At 44.0% G+C, this 21,217-nt stretch overlaps 3 protein-coding genes across 4 annotated transcripts; 2 read left to right on the top strand and 1 right to left on the bottom strand.

Annotated features, from left to right (window-relative positions):
* The first annotated feature begins 8,109 nt into the window (after positions 1 to 8,109).
* Positions 8,110 to 8,714, top strand: LOC104659942 (keratin-associated protein 12-2). Of its 2 annotated transcripts, XM_010360115.2 has the most exons (2): positions 8,110 to 8,202; positions 8,293 to 8,714. In XM_010360115.2, the coding sequence occupies exons 1-2, from the start codon at positions 8,110 to 8,112 to the stop codon at positions 8,488 to 8,490; spliced, it is 291 nt and encodes a 96-aa protein (XP_010358417.1). In that variant the 3' UTR covers positions 8,491 to 8,714. The 2 variants fall into 2 exon arrangements, with proteins under 2 accessions (XP_010358417.1, XP_030770564.1); XM_030914704.1 differs by having other exon boundaries at positions 8,110 to 8,714.
* Positions 8,715 to 16,617: 7,903 nt separating this feature from the next.
* On the bottom strand, positions 16,618 to 19,015 carry LOC104659943 (keratin-associated protein 12-3). The gene is made up of 2 exons (XM_010360116.2): positions 18,831 to 19,015; positions 16,618 to 16,930 (listed from the first exon to the last, which is right to left on the bottom strand). The coding sequence occupies exons 1-2, from the start codon at positions 19,013 to 19,015 to the stop codon at positions 16,618 to 16,620; spliced, it is 498 nt and encodes a 165-aa protein (XP_010358418.2).
* A 1,261-nt stretch (positions 19,016 to 20,276) lies between these two features.
* On the top strand, positions 20,277 to 20,711 carry LOC104659944 (keratin-associated protein 12-4). The gene has a single exon (XM_010360117.2). The coding sequence runs from the start codon at positions 20,316 to 20,318 to the stop codon at positions 20,652 to 20,654; it is 339 nt and encodes a 112-aa protein (XP_010358419.1). The 5' UTR covers positions 20,277 to 20,315; the 3' UTR covers positions 20,655 to 20,711.
* Positions 20,712 to 21,217: the final 506 nt, after the last annotated feature.

The raw sequence follows: 21,217 nt of genomic DNA on the forward strand, positions 1-21,217 counted from the left end.
TGGGAGACTTTTTATTACTGATTCAATCTTGTTACTCATTATTGGTCTGTTCAGGTTTTCTATTTCTTTTTGATTCAATCTTGGTAGGTTGTATATGTCCAGGAAAATATTCATTTCCTCTAGATTTTCCAGGTTTTTAGAATATAGTCTCTGATAATCTTTTGTATATAATATATAAATATATATTATATATAAATATATATTAAAATATAAGTATATATTATATATGAAATATATATTTTATAATTATATATTTAAAATATATATTTAAAAAAATATATAATTTTTAAAGACACGGTCTCCCTTTGTCACCCAGGCTGGAGTGCAGTGACCTAATCATGGCGTGGTCGTGGCTCACCACAGCCTCGACCTCCTGGGCTCAGGTGATCCTCCCACCTCAGCCTTCTGAGTATCTGAGACTACAGGCATGTGCCACCATAACTAGCTAATTTTTGTATTTTTTATAGAGTTGGGCATTTGCCATGTTGCCAAGGCTGATCTCAAACTCTTGGGCTCAAGTGATCTACCTGCCTTGGCCTCCCAAAGTGCTAGGATTACAGGCGTGAGTCACTGTGCCCAGCCAGATGATCTTTTGTATTTCCATGGTATCAGTGGTAATGTTTCCTTTTTCATTCCTGATTTTGTGTATTGGGGTCTTCCTTCTTTTTCGCTTGGTTAGCCTCGCTAGCTGTTTATTGATTTTGTTTATCTTTTTAAAAGACCAACTTTTTGTTTTGTTAATTCTTTGTATTTTTTTAAAGTCTATTTTGTTTAGTTATATTCTTTATTGTCTCTTTCCTTCTACTAATTTTAGATTTGGTTTGTTCTTGCTTTTCTAGTTCCTTGAGGTGCATCATTAGATCATTTATTTGAAATCTTTCTACTTTTTTTTTGAGATGGAGTCTTACTGTGTTGCTCAGACTGGCCTTAAATTCCTGGGTTCAAGTGATCCTCTCACCTCAACCTCCCTAGGAGCTGGGACTGTAGGCACCACCACATCTACCTTTTTGATGTAGGCATTTATTGCACTAATATCCCTCAGCACTGTTTTTGTTGTGGCCCTATAGGTTTTGATATGTTGTGTTTCCCTTTTTTTTTTTTTTTGAGAAAATTTTGATTTCCTTATTAATGTCTTCATTAACCCAGTAGTCATTTAGGAGCATGTTGTTCAGTTTCCACATATTTGTACAGTTTCCAAAGCTCTTCTTGTTACTGATACCAGTTTTAATTATTGTGGTCTGCGAAGATACTTGATATGATTTTGATTTTTTAAAGTTAGTGGAGACTTGTTTTGTGGCCAAACGTAAGGTCTGTCCTGGATAATGCTCCATGTGCTTATGAGAAGAATGTGTATTCTGCAGCTGTTGGATGAAATGTTCTTTAAATGCCTATTAGGTCCATTTGTTTTAAAGTTCAATTTAAATCCAATTTTTTGTTGTTGCTGTTGATTTTCTGTTTGGATGATATGTCTACTGGTGAGAGTGGGGTGCTGAAGTCCTCAACTGTTATTGGATTGGAGTCTATCTCCTCCTTTAGATCTCATAATATTTGCTTGTATATCTGGCTCTTTTTGTGTTGGGGGCATATAAATTTAGAATTGTAATATTCTCTTAAGAATTTCCTATGTGGCCAGTCCAGTGGTGATGAATACCCTCAGCTTTTGATTGTCCACGAAAGACTGTATTTCTGTTTATTTATTAAGGATAATTTTGCTAAGTATAGTATCCCTGGCTATCAGTTTCTTTCTTTCAGCACTTTGAATATATCATCCCGTTCTCTCCTGACCTGTAAGGTTTCTGCTGAGAGACCCACTGTTAGTCTGATGGGGGTTGCCTCATATATGACTAGTTGCTTTCTTCTTTCTATTTTTTTTTTTTTTTTTTTTTTTTTTTGAGACAGAGTCTCGCTCTGTCTCCCGGGCTGGAGTGCAGTGGCCGGATCTCAGCTCACTGCAAGCTCCGCCTCCCGGGTTTACGCCATTCTCCTGCCTCAGCCTCCCGAGTAGCTGGGACTACAGGCGCCCGCCACCTCGCCCGGCTAGTTTTTGTATTTTTAGTAGAGACGGGGTTTCACCGTGTTAGCCAGGATGGTCTCGATCTCCTGACCTCGTGATCCGCCCGCCTCGGCCTCCCAAAGTGCTGGGATTACAGGCTTGAGCCACCGCGCCCGGCCTCTTCTTTCTATTTTTAGAATTCTCTCCTTGTCTTTGACTTTTGACAGTTTGACTATAATGTGCCATGGAAAAGAACTTTTTGAATTGTATCTATTTGGGGATCTGTGTGAGTACGTTTTTGCATTGCTGTAAAGAACTACCTGAGACTGGGTAATTTATAAAGAAAAGAGGATTAATTGGCTCATGGTTCTGCAGGCTGTACAGGAAGCGTGGTTTGGGAAGCCTCAGGGAACTTATAATTATGGCAAAAGGTAAATGGGAAGCCGGAATGTCCTACATGGCTGGAGCAGGAGGAAGAGAGAAAATGGCGGGGGTGTTACACATTTTTAAACAACCAGGTCTCGTGAGAACTCACTATCATGAGAACTGCAAGGGGGAAATCTGCCCCCATGATCCAGTCACCTCCCCCTCAGCCCCTTCTCCAACACTGAGGATAACAATTCAACATGAGATTTTGGCAGAGATAGAAATCCAAACCATATCAGGATCTCTCAGCTTTCTGCATCTGAATGTTAAATCTCTTACTAGACTAGGGAAATTTTCTCCTATCACTTTGCTAAATAGGTTTTCTACGCCTTTGGGCTGGGCTTCTCTTTGTTTTCTGGAACATCCAATATTAGAATATTTGTTCACTTTATAGTTTTCCATATGGCAGGTAGCCTTTGTTTATTCTTCTTTTTTTCTTTTTGACTGAGTTGTTTAAAAAGACCAGTCTTCAACTTCTGAAATTTTTTCTTCTGCTTGGTCTGCTGTATTGTTGAAGCTCTAAAATGGACTTTTTATTTCATTTATTGAATTATTCATTTCCAGGATTTCTGTTTGATTCTTCAGTTATGATGTCTCTCTCTTTGGTTATTCTCATTCATATCCTGAATTGTTTTTCGGTTTATTTGTATTGTTTATCTGTGTTCTCTTATATCTCACAGAATGTCTTTAATATCATTATTTTGAATTCTTTTTCTGCTAATTCATACATTTCTTTTTCAGTTGAATCTGTTGCACAAGTCTTGTGTCCCTTTGGAGGTGTGACATTTCCTTGTGTTTTCACGTTTCTTGAGTCCTTATGTTGATATCTGCACATCTGACATAACAATCACTTCTTCCAATTTTGGGGACTGGCTTTTTTATGAGAAGACTTTTTCCTGAAGATATGTCTATGGTGGTGGCTGGGTGGGATACTTTAGCTGTTATTCTGGGTGCATGCAGTAGTTTAGTCTCTGCTTGGCTATGAACAGCATCAGTAGTGTTTGTGATTTCCTCAGTGACTTGGCTGTGATTGTCAGTGGAGGCTGTGGTGAGGTTTTTCTGGGGTCAGAAACACCAGGTTAGCCAGATCTCAGGCCCCAGTGGTGGCAGCAGTGGGCCAAATGTGCCTGTCCTTAGGCCCCTGAGTAGCATATGCTGGCACTGGTGTTACCATGTCCAGACAGGCTGATTCTTGGGGCTCCAGACAGCTTGCTTGTGTGCTAGCAGTGGCAGCAGTGGGATGGATGCATGGATGGGTCCTTGGGCCACTGGGCAGTGTATCTGACATGGGTGATGGTAGTAGCAATGGTGGGACAGCCTTTGGGCTCTCAGAAAGCACTTACTAATGTTAGCGGTGGTTGTGACAGGCTGGGCAAGCCAGTCCCCAAGCTCCCAGGTGGCACATGCAAGTGGGTAGTGGCAGGCTGGATGGGCCCATCCCCAGGTCCCTGGGAGGAGTGCATAGATGGCCAGCATTGGTAGACTGGGTGGGGGGGATCACCTGGTCCCCAGATGGTATGCTTGGGCACTGGGGGTACAGGGCCAGGCCACACAGTATGCATGGACACAGGCTATGGTGAATAGTGTGGGGTAATTTGTGATGGTGGGTGTGGAAAGCCTGTACTCAGGGTACATGCAAGTGCATGGTAACCCCTGCCTTATTGACGTGTCCAGCTGGTGTTGCACTCCTGCAGCCTTCCTGGGTTGGTGGGGGTTGTGGCATTCAGCAGGGCTGAAGGGATGTGGAGATATAGGATCTGTTGGGACCCAGGGCAGGATGCAGACTTTTAGCGGCTGGGCTCTCAAAATGGCACCATGCTACAGCTGGCTGCTCAGGACTTGGTGGGTGTGTGGGACCCAGCGTGGGCTCTTTCTCTGGAGCAATGCCATTATGTGGCATCCTGGCAAATCGCTATGCAAGTCTCAGGGCCTGTGAAGAACAAGAGGCTCTCCCATGACTAGGGTTTCAGGTCCATGCTGAGTCCATGGTGGAAATGTAGACAGCTGGCAATCTCTCATTTACCATTTCCCTGCACTGGGGAGTCTCTGTGAGCTCCTGACTGATTCCAACTGGGCCAGCTGCCTCCCTTCCCTCTCCTTCTGTGCCTCAGATGTTTCCTGTCACTTCTCTGCTGAATTCCAGTGTCTCTCTTAGATGTCCCATTCAAAATGTTGTTACTTACTCACTCTTTTGGGTTCTTCTTTGTAGAAGAGGCAAGTGTCAGGTGCCTCTACTCAGCCATCTTGAGCCTGCCCACTTTTTATTGATCAATTATTAATGCTTGTAACAACCCCCCTCCAACCTATGAACTATGAACCCACTACCTGACAGAAACTAGAACATCATCAATAATTTACCATGGACTTCTTGGGGCAGCCACTGTTGGGATTGTGTGCCCCTTATTCTGTTACTTTCTAGAAAAAATAGAGTTGAGTCATATCTGTTTGTGTTCCTGAAATGTGTGTTTTCTAATTTAGTGGTTTTGAATGATATTAAAAGGGAATTATTCTGAGTAATTTTCTGAGACTTATGTCTCCCATTCTGTATAGAGTTGCCAAGGGTCCTCTGCATTTCTGATGGGTATATTCTATATCCAGCGTGGCTCCTTCCTGGGATTCTGCTGTTTCTACTTCAAGTTAAATGCTCTCCAGTAAATGGGCAGGCCTGTTGTTCCCAAGAGTCTGCTATTACAGATGGTGCTGATAAAAACATTTGCAAACCCATCCCACAATCTGTTTGTTAGTGTTCTGGGGGTAGGACTTCTCGGGGTGGGACTGCTAGGGCAAAGGGCACCCAGATTTTCATCCCAACAAGGTGCGCCACTTCCTGCAGGTGATCCATAAGCCGAGGAGGAGGATGGTGGGAATACTGGGACGGCTGTTTCCAGTAGCAATGGAGTGTGCCGGGACCCGATGTCATGGTCTCAGGTTTTCAACCTGGCAGCCTCAGTCCAGGCTCCAGGCTCCTTAGTCTATACTGCAGGCAAACAGCTAGCCTCTCTTTAACTGAAAGTACAGCCCTCCAAACCCTCACCCTTGCCCCCTTGTTGCTGAGGGGCAGAGGAGGCTCTGTGTTTGTAGCTTTGTGTTTTAGGGGAAAATGCCCAGTGCTAGCTAGCTATTTATTTATTTATTTATTTATTTATTTATTTATTTATTTATTTTGAGATGGAGTCCTGCTCTGTCACAGGCTGGAGTGTAGTGGTGCAATTTCGCCTTACTGCAAACTCCACCTCCCAGGTTCAAGTGATTCTCCTGCCTCAGCCTCCCAAGTAGCTGGGACTACAGGCATGTGCCACCACACCCAGCTAATTTTTGTATTTTTAGTAGAGACAGGGTTTCACCATGTTAGCCAGGATGGTCTCAATCTCTTGACCTCGTGATCCACCCGCCTTGGCCTCCAAAGTGCTGGGATTATAGGCATGAGCCACCTGAGTTTGATATTACATATATGTGATGCTGTTTAATGATGTCTCACAAGCTCTTTTCGTTTTTCTTAATTCTTTTTCTTCCTCTCCTTCATTTTGGATAATTTCTATTGATGTGCCTTCAAGATCATGAACTCTTCTTCAATCTCATTCTACTTTTATGTCTATCATGTGGATTTTAAAATATCAGCTATTGTACTTTTTAGTTCTAGCATTCTCATTTAAAAAATAGTTTCGATTACTGAGATTCTCTATCTTTGATCCTGTTTGAGTTAATTTTGTATATGGTGTGAGGTAAGGGTAAAAAATAATCTTTTGTGTGTGGATATCCTGTTTTCCCATTGCCATTTGTTAAAAAGTCTGTCCTTCCCTCGTTGAAAGGTCTTGACAGCCTTGTCAAAAATTATTTGACCGTAGTTGTGAGAGTTTATTTCTGGGCTCTCTATGCTATTCCATTAGTCTATATATTGGTCTTTATGCCAGTACCACAGTTTCGATTACTGTAGTGTTGTAGTAAGTTCTGAAATCAGAAAGTGTGACTCCTCCAGCTCTGTTCTTTTTTTACAATGGATCTGGCGATTTAGGGTCCCTTGAGATGCCACATACATTTTAGGATGGGTTTTTCTATTTCTGCAATAAACATCCTTGGGATTTTGACAGGGATTGCATTGAATCTGTAGATTGCTTTGGTTAGTATGTACATATTAACAATATTAATTTCCAATTCATGAACATGGAATGTGTTTCCATTTATTTATGTTGCCTTCAATTTCTTTCAACAATGTTTTATAGTTTTTGTTACACAATTATTTCACTTCTTTGGTTAACTCCTGAGTATTTTATTCTTTTTAATGTATTGTAAATGGAATTGTTATTGTACTTTCCTTTTGAGATTATGCTTGTTAGTTTATGGAAATAGAACTGATTTATGTGTTTTGCTTTTGTATCCTGCTACTTTGCTGAATTCATTTATTATTTCTTACAGTTTTTTTGTGGAATATTTAGAGTTTTGTACCTATGAAAATCATATCACAGAGTTAACTTTACTTCTTGCTTTCCAATTTGGATGCTTTTTGTTTCTTTCTTTCTTTTACAAAAATTTGCCTAGTTGTTCTTAGTAAAATTTCCAGTACTATGCTGGCTTTGTTCCCAATATTAGAGAAGAAGCTTTCAGTCTTTCACCATTGGGTATGAGGCTTGCTGTGGGTCTTTCATGTATGGCTTGTATTGTGTTGAGGTAGTTTTCTTCAATTCTTAGTTTGTTGATTGTTGTCATCATGAAAGCATCTTGAATTTTGTGAAATGCCTTTTCTACATCAATTGAGATGATCACGTGACTTTTTCCTTCATTTTGTTATCATGGTGCCAAGTTCCAAGTGATCTGGTGTTGACATCTGTAGGCTCAGAGATTCTACTGCCCCTGCAGTACAGGGTGCACATGGCTTTCTGCTGAACATGCCCAGATGTCATTCTGGCCCTTGGAACCTTCTATATTCAGCTCACACATATCCTGCTGTGGCTGTCCATGGGACACTTCACTGGCCTCACATGCTTCCCTGGGAACACGCGTGGACCAGCTTGATTTCCTTAGAGCTGTGTCACCAGGCATGAGGCCAGTGGTGTTGTCTCATCTTGGTTCTTAACTAGGAGGATTTCTCAAGACAAAGATCCATGGTCACCATTCACAGGAAGTTCTCTGTGACCCACACCCTTTGTCCCCACTCATCCTATGGACAAGTGATTTCCATGTTCTTTCTCCATCTGCTAGCTCTCTCATCCAGCTCTAAGCTCTCAGGACATCCACAAATCAGCTGGACACACTCTATTCTATCTCACATTGACTATGGAGCCTTCCTGAGTCATGGGAGGAGTGTAAACTTCTGTCATTAAAGGACCATCATCACACAGAGAGGAAAATCTGGAGATCTGAGTTTTTGGAATCTCACAAAAGTAACTCAGGTGAAATTTTAAAGAACAAAGAAGAATCCAGATGAAGATGGTAAAACACTCTGGCAGGTTTCCAAGCACACCAAGAGCTCGAAGAAGGTGCAATTAGTCATAAAACTGAGGGCCAAACAAAACCCAGAGACACCTACAACAGAAAATTAAGCTCCAGGAGACAGCACTGAGGAAGAAAAACAAGGAAGACAGGCGTGCTTCTGTGTTGTGGGGATGCCTGGGTCCAGGTATAAAGGCGGCCCAGGGAGGCCATCCCCAGACATCGCTGCCTTCTGCCTCGACCTTATCCAGCCACACACCACCATGTGCCATACCAGCTGCTCCTCAGGCTGCCAGCCAGCCTGCTGCGTGTCCAGTCCCTGCCAGCCAACCTGTTGCGTGCCCAGCTCCTGCCAGGCATCCTGCTGCGTGCCTGTGGGCTGCCAGTCCTCGGTGTGTGTGCCCGTGAGCTTCAAGCCAGCCGTGTGTGTGCCTGTGAGCTGCCAGTCTTCTGTGTGTGTGCCTGTGAGCTGCAGGCCCATTGTGTATGCGGCCCCCTCCTGCCAGTCTTCCCTGTGCGTGCCTGTGAGTTGCAGGCCCATCGTGTATGCGGCTCTCTCCTGCCAGTCCTCTGGGTGCTGCCAGCCCTCCTACACCAGCGTCCTCTGCAGACCCATCTCCTGTGGCATCCCTTCCTGCTGCTGACCACGAATCTCCAGACCCGCTGCTCCCAGTGCAGATGAGGCCACACCTGTACACTCCCCGGATGAGTCCTCAGTTGGTGTTCTGCACATGGGGCAGGTGAAAAGCACGTTCAGTGAACCCTCTGAATTCTGGATCGAGAATATGACAGAATGATCCGGAGCCCTTGCTGACCTTGCCCATCCCCCTAGGGAAGTCCGGGGTCCCAGAGTCATTCTCTGACTCCATGAGAGCCAAATAAACCAGCTTTCCCTATGCAGCTCTGCGTTTCTGGTCTTTCTTTTTTTATTTCCATACTCCCCGCTGTCTATGCTGCTGATTACATAGAATTTGCTGCTAAACCCTCTTCAGTGATCCCTTCACGCAGTCCTCATCAGAAGGTGGTGTCCCGGGTGGAGGACGTGGTTAAAGATGCCCATGTGGTCTCGCCCAAGACTCCCGGGGCCCAGGTGCAGTGGCCACAGCAGTGACTTACCCTCCTGTGGTGGAGTGAGTGGTCTTCCCCACTGGCTGTCCACTGCTGCTCCAGGCCAGCAAGCCCTGCACTGATGGCCAAAGCCTCAGAGCACTGAGGATCGGGTTTTCCCACGTGGTTGGTGGACGTCCTGTTCCCAGGTCGGGGAGGATCTCGGGTTTACAGAACTGGATTAGTTCTGCAGCACACACTCCCATCACCAGTCTACAGAGGCTCAGTTCTTATTGATTGACCGATGACCAATTACTGAGAATCCTAATATAATAAACCCCCATGAGCCCACTGCCTGGCATAGAAATGAGAACATCATCAATAATTGACCATGAACTTCTTGGGGCAGCCACTGTTGGGATTGTGTGCTCCTTATTCTGTTACTTTCTAGAAAAAATAGAGTTGAGTCATATCTCTGTGTATTCCTGAAATGTGTGTTTTCTAATTTAGTAATTTCTGATAATATGAAAAAGGAATTATTCTGAATGTAATCTGGAACTTGCTTTTTCCAGTCTGTGTTGTGCTGGTGGCGTTCTTCCGCATTTCCCCTCTCTGGGCTGCATTCTCCTTCTGGGGGGCTCTGCTGTGGCTGTCTCAGGTTAAACGTTCCCCAGTAGATGGGCCAGCCCTCTTGCCCCAGGAGTCTGCTATTCCAGATAGTATAGCCCAGAGCTGTCCCCAAAGGGCATTCTCACTACTGGCTATCTTAGATTCCAAGCTTTTTATTTGCCTTGGAGGCAGGTGTTGAGTTTAGAGTTGAAAAGCTGGTTTCATCATCTTTTAGACAAGGTGATCAGGGACCTATTGTGTTGTTTAAATTGGGGGACTTTGGATAAAACTGAGCAAGAAATGGAACCAATCAATCCAGACATATAAATGCTTGCAGCTGAACACATTCAAACCCATGAACACATGCAATGTGTGCACTATACAGCATGCACACTTATGCACACACATAAGCACTCTGGTCCCCCAGGCTGGGAGTTGGAGGTGAAACTGGAAATCAGAGCATGAGAGGAGGGAGGGCTGGTGACCAAAAAATGCTTCTGGAGGGAAGCATGGAAGAGGCCTGGCTCAGCCCCCGCCCTCCAGAGCTGTGGGGCCCTCGGGGCCACTTGGAGCCCACGTTCGGTGCTGCTAGTGTTCCACATGGGGCATGTGTTAGTGAGTCCAGGTTTTTGCGTGGACATATTTGTTTCTCTCTCTTGGGTGAATGTCTAGGAGTGGAATAACTGGGTCATATGCTAAGTGTCTTTTTGCCAACACCATCCTGTCCTGATAAATGCAGCTTTATAGTAGGTCTTGAAATCAGCTAGTGTGAGTTCTCCAATTTTGTTCTTCTTTTAAGAAGTTGTTTAGGCTACTGTAGTTTCTTTGTCTTTCCATATAGATATTTGAATAAGCTTATCAATATCTGCAGAATTTGTGTTGAGATTTTAATTGGGAGTGTATTGAAACTATAGATCAGTTTGGGGGAGAGTTGACATATCCAGCATGGTCTATTTATTTAGGTTTTCTCTGATTTTTCTCATCAATATTTTGTAGTTTTCAATGTATACATTTTATTTCCCCATAACTTACCCCTAAGTATTTTATAATGTTTAATGTTATTATGGTGCTATTTTTAAGTTTCAATTTCTGATTGTTCATTGCTAGTATATTAAAATAAATTGATTTTCGTATATTGGCATTTTTTCTTTGACCTTGTTAAATTCACTTACTAGTTCTTGTAGCTTTATTGTAGAATTTTGGGGATTTTCTAGGTGGACAATAACGTAATATGTTAATAGAGACTGTGCTATTTCTTCCTTTCCAGCCTGCATGCTTTTTACTTCACTGTTTGGGAAGTCCAGTATGGTAATAAACAGCAGAGGCAAAAGTGAATGTTCTTGCTTTATTCTTGATTTTAAGGGAAAACATATAGTCTTTCACCATTAAGTATGATATTAGCTATAGGTTTTTCACAGATGCTCTTTAAAAGAAGTTGCTTTTAATTTCTAGTTTGCTAACAATTTTTATTCTGAATGGATGTTGAATTTTATCCAAAACCATTTCTGAATCTATTGAGATAATTATATGGTGCTTCCTCTTTAGTCTGTTGATATGGTGAATTATATAAGTTGATTTTTTAACACTGAACCAACCTTGCATTCTTGGGATAAATTCCACATGATCACGACCTTTTATCTCTTTTACGTATTTCTGGATTGAATTTGCTAGTATTTCGTTGATAATTTTTGCGTCTATATCCATAAGAGATATTATTAGTAGCATATAGTTTTCTTGTAATACTTTTATTCAAATTTGATATCAAGATTATGCTGGCCCTCTAAATTTAATTGGGAATGATTCCTTTCCTTCTATTTTTCTGGAAGAGTTCATGTAGAATTGGTTATATTTCTTCTTTAAATGTTTGGTAGAATTTTCCAGGGAAGTCATTTGCCCCTAGTTTTGTTGGTTGAAAGGTTTTAACTGAAAATTCAACTTCTTTAATAGATATGATACTTTTCAGGCTACCTACTTCTCTGGAATAAGCTTTCACACTTTAAAAAAAAAAAAGTGCCAATTTTATGTACATTATTAAATTTAGTGGTATGAAGTTATTTACATCGTTCCTCTATCATGCTTTCAATAACTGTAAGATTTATAATGATGTTTCTTTTTCACTCCTAATATTGCTATTTTGTGTCTCTTTTTTCTTTTTATTATAATTTTCCTGACCAGTCTGGCTAGATGCTTATTCATTTCATTGTTCTTTTCAAAGAAGCAGCTTTTGGTTTCATTGAAATTTTTTTTCCATTTTCTACTTCATTATTTTTTTGCAGATTTTTAATTATTTATTTTGCTAATTTTGAGTTTAATTTGCTTTCTTTTCTTTAAAGTGCAGACTTAGATAACTGATTTCAGGACTTTCTTCTTTGTGAATATAAGCACTTACTGATATAATTTTATCCCTCTAAACACTATTTTAGCCATGTTCCGTGTATTTTGACATGTTTTGTTTTAATTTGTATTTAATTCAAAATATTTTCTAATTTCTCTTGTGATTCTTTGAACCATGGGTTATTTAGAAGTGTGTTGGTTAGTTTACAGTTCTGCAGGGTGTTTCTAGTTATCATTTTGTTGTTAATGTCTAATTTAATTTCTTTGTGGTCAGAAACATACATTGTATTAGTTCAACTTTTTAAATATGGGTTGAAGTTTATTTTACAGCCAGAATATAGTCTTTTTGGTGAATGTTTCATGTGTTTGAAAAGAAGGTGTGTCTGTTATTGCTGGGTGGAGTGTTCTATAAGTATCCATTAGGTCAAGTTGATTGACGGTGTTGTCCAGGCCTTCTGTATCCTTCCTGATTTTCTGTCTACTCGTTCTCTTGAAGCTCAAGTCCAGTGAGCAATCTGATTTATCTGTTTCTCCTTTCCCTTCTCATTTTTTCTGTAGCGTGTGTTTTGAAAGTTGGCTGTTTGGTGCTTACACATTTAGAACTGTTATGTTTCCATGGTGAATTGATGCTCTATCATTATGTAATATTCCTTTTTATCCCTGGTAATATTTCTTTTGTGAAGCTGACTTTGTTTGATATTAATATAACCATTCCAATTTTATTTGATTAATGTTTGTGTGGTATATTTTTCCATCTGCTTACTTTTAACCTATCTATGTTTTTATATTTAATGTGAGGCTTCTGGTAGATAGAATAGAGTTGGATGCTGAATTATTTAATCTAATTAAAAATCTCTGTTTTTTGGTTTTGGTGTTTAGATGATTTGCATTTAATTTAATTTAATTTTTGTTCTACTTAATGTAAAATATCATTTTGCTAATTGTATTCTATTTGTTCCATCTATTCCTTTTTATCTTCGCCCTCTTTTTATGCCACTTTTTGGTTTAGCATTCTTAATTATTCCCTTTTATATCTACTTTTTGTATACATCTTGATATAGTTTGGATTTATGTCTCTGCCCAAATCTCATGTTGAATTGTAATCTCCATTGTTGGAGGTGGGATCTGGTGGGAGGTGATTGGATCATGGGCGTGGATTTCTCATGAATGGTTAAGCAGCATCCCCTTGGTGCTGTCCTTGAGACAGTGAGTGAGTTCTTGGGAGACCTGGTTGTTATTTATTTATTTATTTATTTATTTATTTATTTATTTATTTGAGACGGAGTCTCGCTCTGCCGCCCAGGCTGGAGTGCAGTGGCCGCATCTCAGCTCACTGCAAGCTCTGCCTCCCGGGTTCACGCCATTCTCCTGCCTCAGCCTCCCGAGTAGCTGGGACTACAGGTGCCCGCTACATCGCCCAGCTAGTTTTTTTTTTTTTTTTTTTTTTTTTTTTTTTTTTTTTAGTAGAGACGGGGTTTCACCATGTTAGCCAGGATGGTCTCGATCTCCTGACCTCGTGATCCGCCCGCCTCGGCCTCCCAAAGTGCTGGGAGTACAGGCTTGAGCCACCGCACCCGGCCGACCTGGTTGTTTAAAGGCATGTAGCCCCTCCCCTGTCTTTCTCTCTTGCCCCTTCTCAGGCCACCTGATGTGCCTACTCCCCCTTCACCTTCCACCATGCTTGTAAGTTTCCTCACAATTCTGCCTCCCCAGAAGCTGAGCAGATGCCAGTATTATGCTTCCTGTACAGCTTGCAGAACTGTGAGCCAATTAAACCTCCTTTCTTTATAAATTATTCAGTCTCAGGTATTTCTTTATAGCAAGGCGATAATAGCCTAATATGTCTTTTCAAACTTATTTGGCCTAAGATTTACAATATAAACCTTTATTGTAACAAAGTATACCTCCGGCTAATATGACGCCACTTCATCTGTAAGTGGCCGGACTTTAAGGCAGTGTACCTCCATGTCCTCTTTTATATTCCTTGTGTTATTGTTGCCATGTTTTACTTTTACTTATGTTAAAAATCCCACAATGCATTGTCACTATTTTTGCTCTGGACAGTCAATTAGTTACAATGCTTTTTATATTTATCTTCTTTTAAAATAATTTCTAGAGCTCTTCTTTTCTTTCTCTCTCTTTTTTCTCCCCTAAGACAGTCTTGCTCTGTCGCCCAGGCTGGAGTACAGTGGTGCAATCTTGGCTCACTGCAACCTCCGCCTCCTGGGTTCAAGCAATTCTCCTGCCTTAGCCTCCCAAGTAGCTGGGATTACAAGAGCACACCACCTAGCCTGGCTAGTTTTTGTATTTTTAGTAGAGACGGGGTTTCACCATGTTGGCCAGGCTGGCCTCAAACTCCTGACCTCAGGTGATCCACCCACCTCGGCCTCCCAAACTGCTGGGATTACAGACGTGAACCACCGCACCCAGCCAAGAGCTCTTCTTTTCTTGTGTGAATCCAAGTTTCTATCTGCTCTCATATTCCTTGGCTCGAAGAAATTTTTGAAGAATTTCTTATAGTGCATGTGTGCTGTTAATTAAGTCTTTCAGTTTTTGTTCATCTGAAAAAGTGTTCTCTTTCATTTTTGGAAGATACTTTTAGTGTCATGGGGTCGACAGATTTTCTTTCAGTATTTTAAAGATACACTTTGGGTCGTGTGATTTCTGATTAGAAGTCTGATGTAAACCTTACCTTTGTCCTTATGCTCATAGTCTGCTTTTAAAATATGGATGCTTTCAAGATTTCCCTTTTTACCTTTGGTTTTTGTCAGTCACAGATTTAATGTGACACGTCTAGTCATTTGTAGTGGGGATATAGTTACCCAATTTGGGGTTCTCTGAACTTTTTGGATATGGGGCTTTATGTATTCCATTATTTTTAGAATATTTCTCAGCTATTACCTCTTCGAATATTTCTTCTGCCCTGTCCTCTCTTTCTTCTCTTTCAGGGACTCCAATTATATCCATAAATGAGGATTTGATACTGTCCTAGAGCTTTTTGATGTTTTGCTCTTGTCTCCCTCCACCCTCTTCTTTCTCTTTGTGTTTTAATTTGGTCAATTTATATTTACATGTGTTCAAATTCAAAGCTTCCACACCTGGTTGTATCAAGTATACTGATGAGCCCACTGAAGGAAGCTATCTTTGATATTGTATTTTGATTTTTACCATATCCATTTGGCCCTTTCTTACGGTTTCCATCTGTCTCATGAAATTACCCATCTCTTCATATATGGTTTTAATGCTTTACCCTTGATCCTTTAATCTATTCATTACAGTTATTTTAAAGTTTATGCCTGATAGCTGTAAAACGTGTGTCACTTTACTTTTTACTTTTAGAGATAGTGTCTTGCTCTTTTACCCAGGCCGGAGTGCAGTGGTGCAATCTCAGCTCACTGCAGCCTTGAACTACGAGGCTTAAACGACTCTCCAGCCTTAGCCTCCCAATGTGCTGGGGTTATAGGGGTGAACTGTGCCCAGTCCCTGGGTCACTTTTGAATCCAGTTTTGTTGATTTCTTTGCTGACAATGGCTTGGTTTTTCCTTGCTTTTTTGCATGTCTTATAATTTTTTGTTGAATGTCAGACATCAACATTTCCTTCTGGAAGTGCGTATGTCTCTTTTTCTGTCAGGTCATTAGTGTGTAGGGGGAGGTGGATGAATCAATCTGGTCAGACATTGACGGTGGTTTGGGTTTTGTTGTTACTGTGGTTGCCTTCAGTGCACCAGTGGCTTGTGTTTAGGGTATGTCAGTGCTTGCACTTAAGATGAGGGGTGGGGAGGTCAGTGCATTTGCTCCACCCTAAGTTTTCACACGGCCCTGCATGCCTGACATTCAGAGGAGATCTCTACACACTTCTGCCTTTCCCCAGAGGCAGGCTGATGTTGCTTTTTGAGCTGTGCCTGCTCGGCTGGAGCTGGAGACAGGAGGGCTCTCTGTTGTCCTGGTCCAGTGTCAGTCTTAGGCAGGCCCTTTGCATGTGGGACTTGGAGAATGAGACTTTCTTGGACTTCCTGCTGCCCCTCCCCGGGACAGACGAACTCTGCTCTGTATTTGTGGTAGTTGTTGTTTGAAAGAGTTTCCCGCCCTCTTTGCCATAGTAATCCTTTGAGGTATTGCACGGGATCTGGGGCCCAGGACTATTTCCCATCCATCCTTCTGGGTAGAGGATTGTTTTCTTCTACCCTCCCCCTAACACTTTCCATCTGGAAGCTCTTTCTCTGGTGGTCTTTATACCCGGGTCCCAGGCATCTGGGTAACATAAAAACACAACAGTTGTCTTCCTCATGGTGGTTTCCACCGTGTTTCCCAACATCTTACTCTCCCACAGTGCGAAGCTTGAGGACTGAGTGTGGGGACAGCACCTTCAGGCCACTCCCCCAACCAAGAACCCTCCACTTCAGCTCAGCCATCAGGAAGGCGGCTCTCTGAAGAGGTGCTGCTGCCATTAAAGTTGGTATGTACCTTCAAGGAAAGAACTTACAAAATACATGAGGATAAAAGACAGAGACGAGGTGTACAGGGACAGCCGATTTATTTGGCTCACATGGGTTCTAGTTTCCTGCTGGAGTGAGAGAAGGATTCTGGCAGCCAGGACTTCCTTGAGGGGGTTCCCAGGGTCACAGAAGGTCTGAATCATTTTTCCATGTTCTCACCCCAAAGTTCAGAGGTTTCCTTGAGCATGCTTTTTCATCTGCCCCATGTGTACATTCTGGGGGTCCACTAGATGCTGGTTCATGGAGGGATACAGGTGTGTACCCCTGTGTACCAGGAGCAGCTGGTCAGCAGCAGGAAGGTGCGCTGCAGGAGATGGGTCTGCAGAGGACAGTGGTGCAGGGGGGTTGGCAGCACCCAGAAGATTGGCAGGAGGGAGTCACATACATGATGGGCCTGCAGCTCACAGGCACGCACACAGACGGCTGGCAGGAGGGGGCCACACGCACAATGTGCGTGCAGCTCACGGGCACGCACATGGAGGACTGGCAGCTCACGGGCACGTAGCAGGATGCCTGGCAGGGGCTGGGTATGCAGCAGGTTGGCTGGCAGCCTGGGGAGCAGCTGGTTTGGCATATGATGTGTGTGGCTGGGCTGGTACTGGGGAGGAGGGTGGTGGTGTCTGGAAGCCGCTTCTCTGGTGGTCTTTATACCTGGGTCCCGGGCATCTGGGTAACACAAAAACACAACTGTTGTCTTCCTCGTGGTTGCTGCCACTGTGTTTCCCAACATCTTATTTTCCCGCGTGCACTTTCCCGCGTTATGCTGTACCATAAATATCTTTGGCCTCGAGGTTAGTTTCTTCTGTAAACAGGATGTTCCGGTTTGACATTATGCAGGTTTTTTGTCGATTTTTTTCAGGCTACTACTGTGCACATAGCACCACTGGCTCGACTCAAAGTGCCAAATCCTGTTGTTTCACTTTTGTTTCGTGCTATCAAGGAAGATGTTGAGGCAGTAATGTGTTTTGAGCTTTTAGTTTGTAGAGTAAAACTTTAAAGCACAGGTTGGCACACTGTGGTCTGGGAGCCACATTTGACTCATGGCCTGTTTTTCAAATGAACTTTGATTGGATCAAAGCATGCCATTAGTTTCTGTGTTGTCTGTGGCTTCTTTTGCACTGCCTTGGTACAACTGAGTAGTTATGGAAGAGACTGTAACATGCAAAGTCTAAAATATTTGCCATCTGCCCTTTGCAGAAAGTTAGCCAACCCCGCCGTAGAGTAAGCTATACAAGAAGTTATTTGTTCATTCAACAAATATATATTGTGTAGTAGCAGCAAAGAGGTCTCAGCCTCAAGAGCCTTCTAGCAGTGGGCAGTGAATAAATGAGTAAAGGAAGAAATGAATGCATGAAATAATTCCATACAGGGCTGAGTGCTGGGGAAAAATGGGTTCAGGAGACAGTAATGGGGGTGCCAGTAGGTGGTCTGGGGGGAGCCTCTGTGAGGAGACAATGTGGCCATGGAGAGAGAGTGAGGATGCTGCTGCAGAAACCGGTATGTCCAGGGAAGGCAGGAATCCTGCACTCTGGGTATTGGGCCATGGGTGCAAGAAAACTGGTCAGATCATGAGGACCCAAGAACCAAGCATCAAAATCCCATGCTAGGGGGTCTGGGGTTTGGGGTTAGGAGTTGGATGGAAAAAGAATCAGTGAACCTGAAGACACACCAGTAGAAATTATCTTGTCTCGAAGAGGAGAAAGAATCAAGAAAAATGAAAAGACGTATGAGACAGTACTGAACTGTCTAACATACTAGCAATTTCAACCTCAGAAAGAGAAGAGAGTGATACTGAACCATAAATAAGTTTTGAAAAAAATAATGGCCCAAGGCACCAAATATGATTAAAAAAATAACAACTTACAGACCCAAGAATCTCAGAAACCTGTAGGAGGATCAGTACAAACAAAGCCATATCCAAGCATCAAATAGTAAAAGTGATGAAAACCAAAAATCAAAAAAATACTGAAGACAGTGGGAAGAAAAGGCACTTTTCATACAAGGTACAAGGTTCTTGCAAGGATGAGAAAATCCCTCACTTCTCAGCAAAAACAGTGGAGGCCAGAAGACAGTGGAGCAACTTCTTTAAAATTCTGAAAGAAAATTTGCCAACCCAGAATCCTATACCTGTGAAAAAAAATCCTTCAAAACATGTTGAGGTAAAAACCTGTTCAGAAGAGCAAAAGCTGGAAGAAATCCTCCCCTGCAGATGCGCACCGCAGGCAACGTGCACGGATGTGCTTTAGGTTGACTAGGATGAGGCCAGTAGACCCTGACCTGCAGGAGGGAGTAGAGGGCATGGGGGAAGGTAAAGGAGCAGGTAAATATCAAAGACACATCCTCGTTCTTCTGTAATCGACTCGTAAGACCACTAACCTTTAAAATGGGTTACTTGGTGACTAGGTCACGTAGGAACATGTGATCACTGTGGCTGCCCCAATTCTCTTGGTTTTTAAGTGTGATTCTGAACTATAGTAGTGAAAGGAGTTGCTTGTGACAGGACTGAACTTGTGGCCTCGCCCGGCTTGTCCCTAGGCCTTAAGGTCACTCCCACCACATGGCCACCGATCGGCTCTGGGTCCATAGACTTGTAAGTTCTGTCCACAACTCTGAGACCCCACTTGGTCTTCATCCTGGGAGGGGATTTCATTAACATGGTGTCTGAGTTGTCCAAAGCCTCCATGGCAGGAATCACCTGTATCCACCTCCAGCAGGCACAGGAGGACCCACACAGAAGCAGAGGGTGCCCCTGGGAGCTGCCTGGGATGGAGGGAGTAGCTCTGCCCTGAGAGATGGCTCATCCCCCTACCATGTGACACCACCATAGAAGAAAGCACTGTGGCCAATCCGTCAAGAGAACAGACTGGAGTGTGAGGAAGAACGTGCCATGCACACTCCTGCCCACTGCTTGCCAAGTGCAGGAGCATTCTGGAATTTCACGCCAGCTCCTCACTTTCCCCCACACTGCCTCTGCAGGGGTGAGACTGATCAGACCCTCAGAGTGGGAGAGGAACCAGACATGAGTAGCTCAGGCCCCCTCCGTGATGGGTCCTCCTGGGCTCCGTCTGCAGAGGAGGTGGCCTGTGGTCACTAGTGCTTCTCGTGTGAAGTGGGCACTTCTGAGGTGTGGTGTCAGGAAGCTCACTGTGGTCACACGCCTGAGCCATGCTCTGCAGAGGCCGATGTGGCTGATGTTTTCATCCATCTTCTCTGTCCCAGCTGGTTCAGGACTTCAGGATGAGTCACGTATTGAACCCTGAGCCCAGTGTAATTTGGCACAGTGGTAACAACCATGGATTCCAGAGTGAAACTAAGCAGTCCAGATCCCTGCGTCTCTGCAGTGGCGTGGAGACGCACCCATCATGCAAATGATCTAGGACTTGCATGATCTGTAAAATGGGGTATCGGCCACCCTGAATGCTGGCAAAGATGAATGGGATAACCTCGTAAGATGCCAATCACAGCCTGGCACAGCGCTAGATTTCTGTGCATTATTGTTCCCCCAATAATCATCATTATTATTCCACAATATGGAGCCCAGGAGCTTGGCTCTCGTTACTTGGGAAGACCCTGATGATGACTGAGCTTCTCAGTCTAAACGGGCCCCTGGTGCAGTGAGTGTGACTGTGCTTGTGTGAGTTCCAGACGGCATTTACAACGGGGGGACCTTGAACATCCATGAGGCGGGCCCCTGGCCTCACTGACAGCCCTTCACCAGCTAACCCCGGCTCTGTTTCCAGGAAACACACGGTCTGCTGAATGATAGGGCACCCCCAGCTGAAAGAGTTTCCTGAACTGAGTAACCTCAACAAGAAAACCCAGAAAGATCAACCGGAGAGGGCAGAGGAGGAAAAACCACCCATGAGGAAGATGCCAGGGGGCTTGTTGCCAGGATGCCGGTGGCCTGGGTATAAAGGCCACCCAAGGAAGCAGGCTCCAGACCAGCCCTGTCCTCTGCGCCCCCCATCTGTCCACACTCCATCATGTGCCACACCAGCTGCTCTTCAGGCTGCCCGATGGCCTGCCCTGGCTCCCCATGCTGCGTCCCCAGCACCTGCTACCCACCCCGGGGCTGTGGGACCTCCTGCTGCTGCTCAGCCCCCTGTGTGGCTCTGCTGTGCCGGCCCCTGTGTGGGGTGTCCACCTGCTGCCAGCCGGCTTGCTGTGTGCCCAGCCCCTGCCAGGTGGCCTGCTGTGTGTCCGTGAGCTGCAAGCCTGTTTTGTGTGTGGCTTCCTTCTGCTTAACCTCCGGGTGCTGCCAGCCCTCCTGCCCCACCCTGGTCTATAGACCGGTCACCTGCAGCACCCCCACCTGCTGCTGAGTGAGTGGCCTCCTAGGACCCTTGTAGGTGTGAGGTCGGAAGCCAGCAGGCTCTCTGAACTCCTGCCAGGCCGTCCCCACATCCTCTCACAGCAGACTTTCGTCACCTGACCAGACCACCTGCCTCCTTTGCAGCACGGTCATTAGATCCCGACCAGTGAGTCCATGTGCTTTTCTACAGTTTCCCCAGGTTCTCAGCCTGGGTTATCCACAGGGCCCTCTGCACTGTCTGACTTTGGGTCTCTTGCAAATATCTCATAAATACCAGATGCTGAGCGCTCACCTGAGTCTGTGTGATGCCTTCTCCTCAGCATCTTTGCCACACTCCTTCTTCAGGAGGTTTCTTCCCCAGGATTCTGGAAAGTTCCTTCCCTGCAGAGAAGGCGCAGGTACCAGATGACTGCTGGGCCTGGTGAGCAACCTCCCAACAGCACCGTCTCGGGCTAGTGGGCCACGCTCCTGAGCTTGGCCTGATGGGAACCCCCAACCCGTCACATCAGGCGTCCTTTTGTCCCACTTTGTTCCTTAAATTTATGAGGTCAGTTCTTACTCTCTTCTGGGTGA

Source organism: Rhinopithecus roxellana, chromosome 13 (assembly GCF_007565055.1).
Source record: "Rhinopithecus roxellana isolate Shanxi Qingling chromosome 13, ASM756505v1, whole genome shotgun sequence".
Lineage (NCBI taxonomy): Eukaryota > Metazoa > Chordata > Mammalia > Primates > Cercopithecidae > Rhinopithecus > Rhinopithecus roxellana.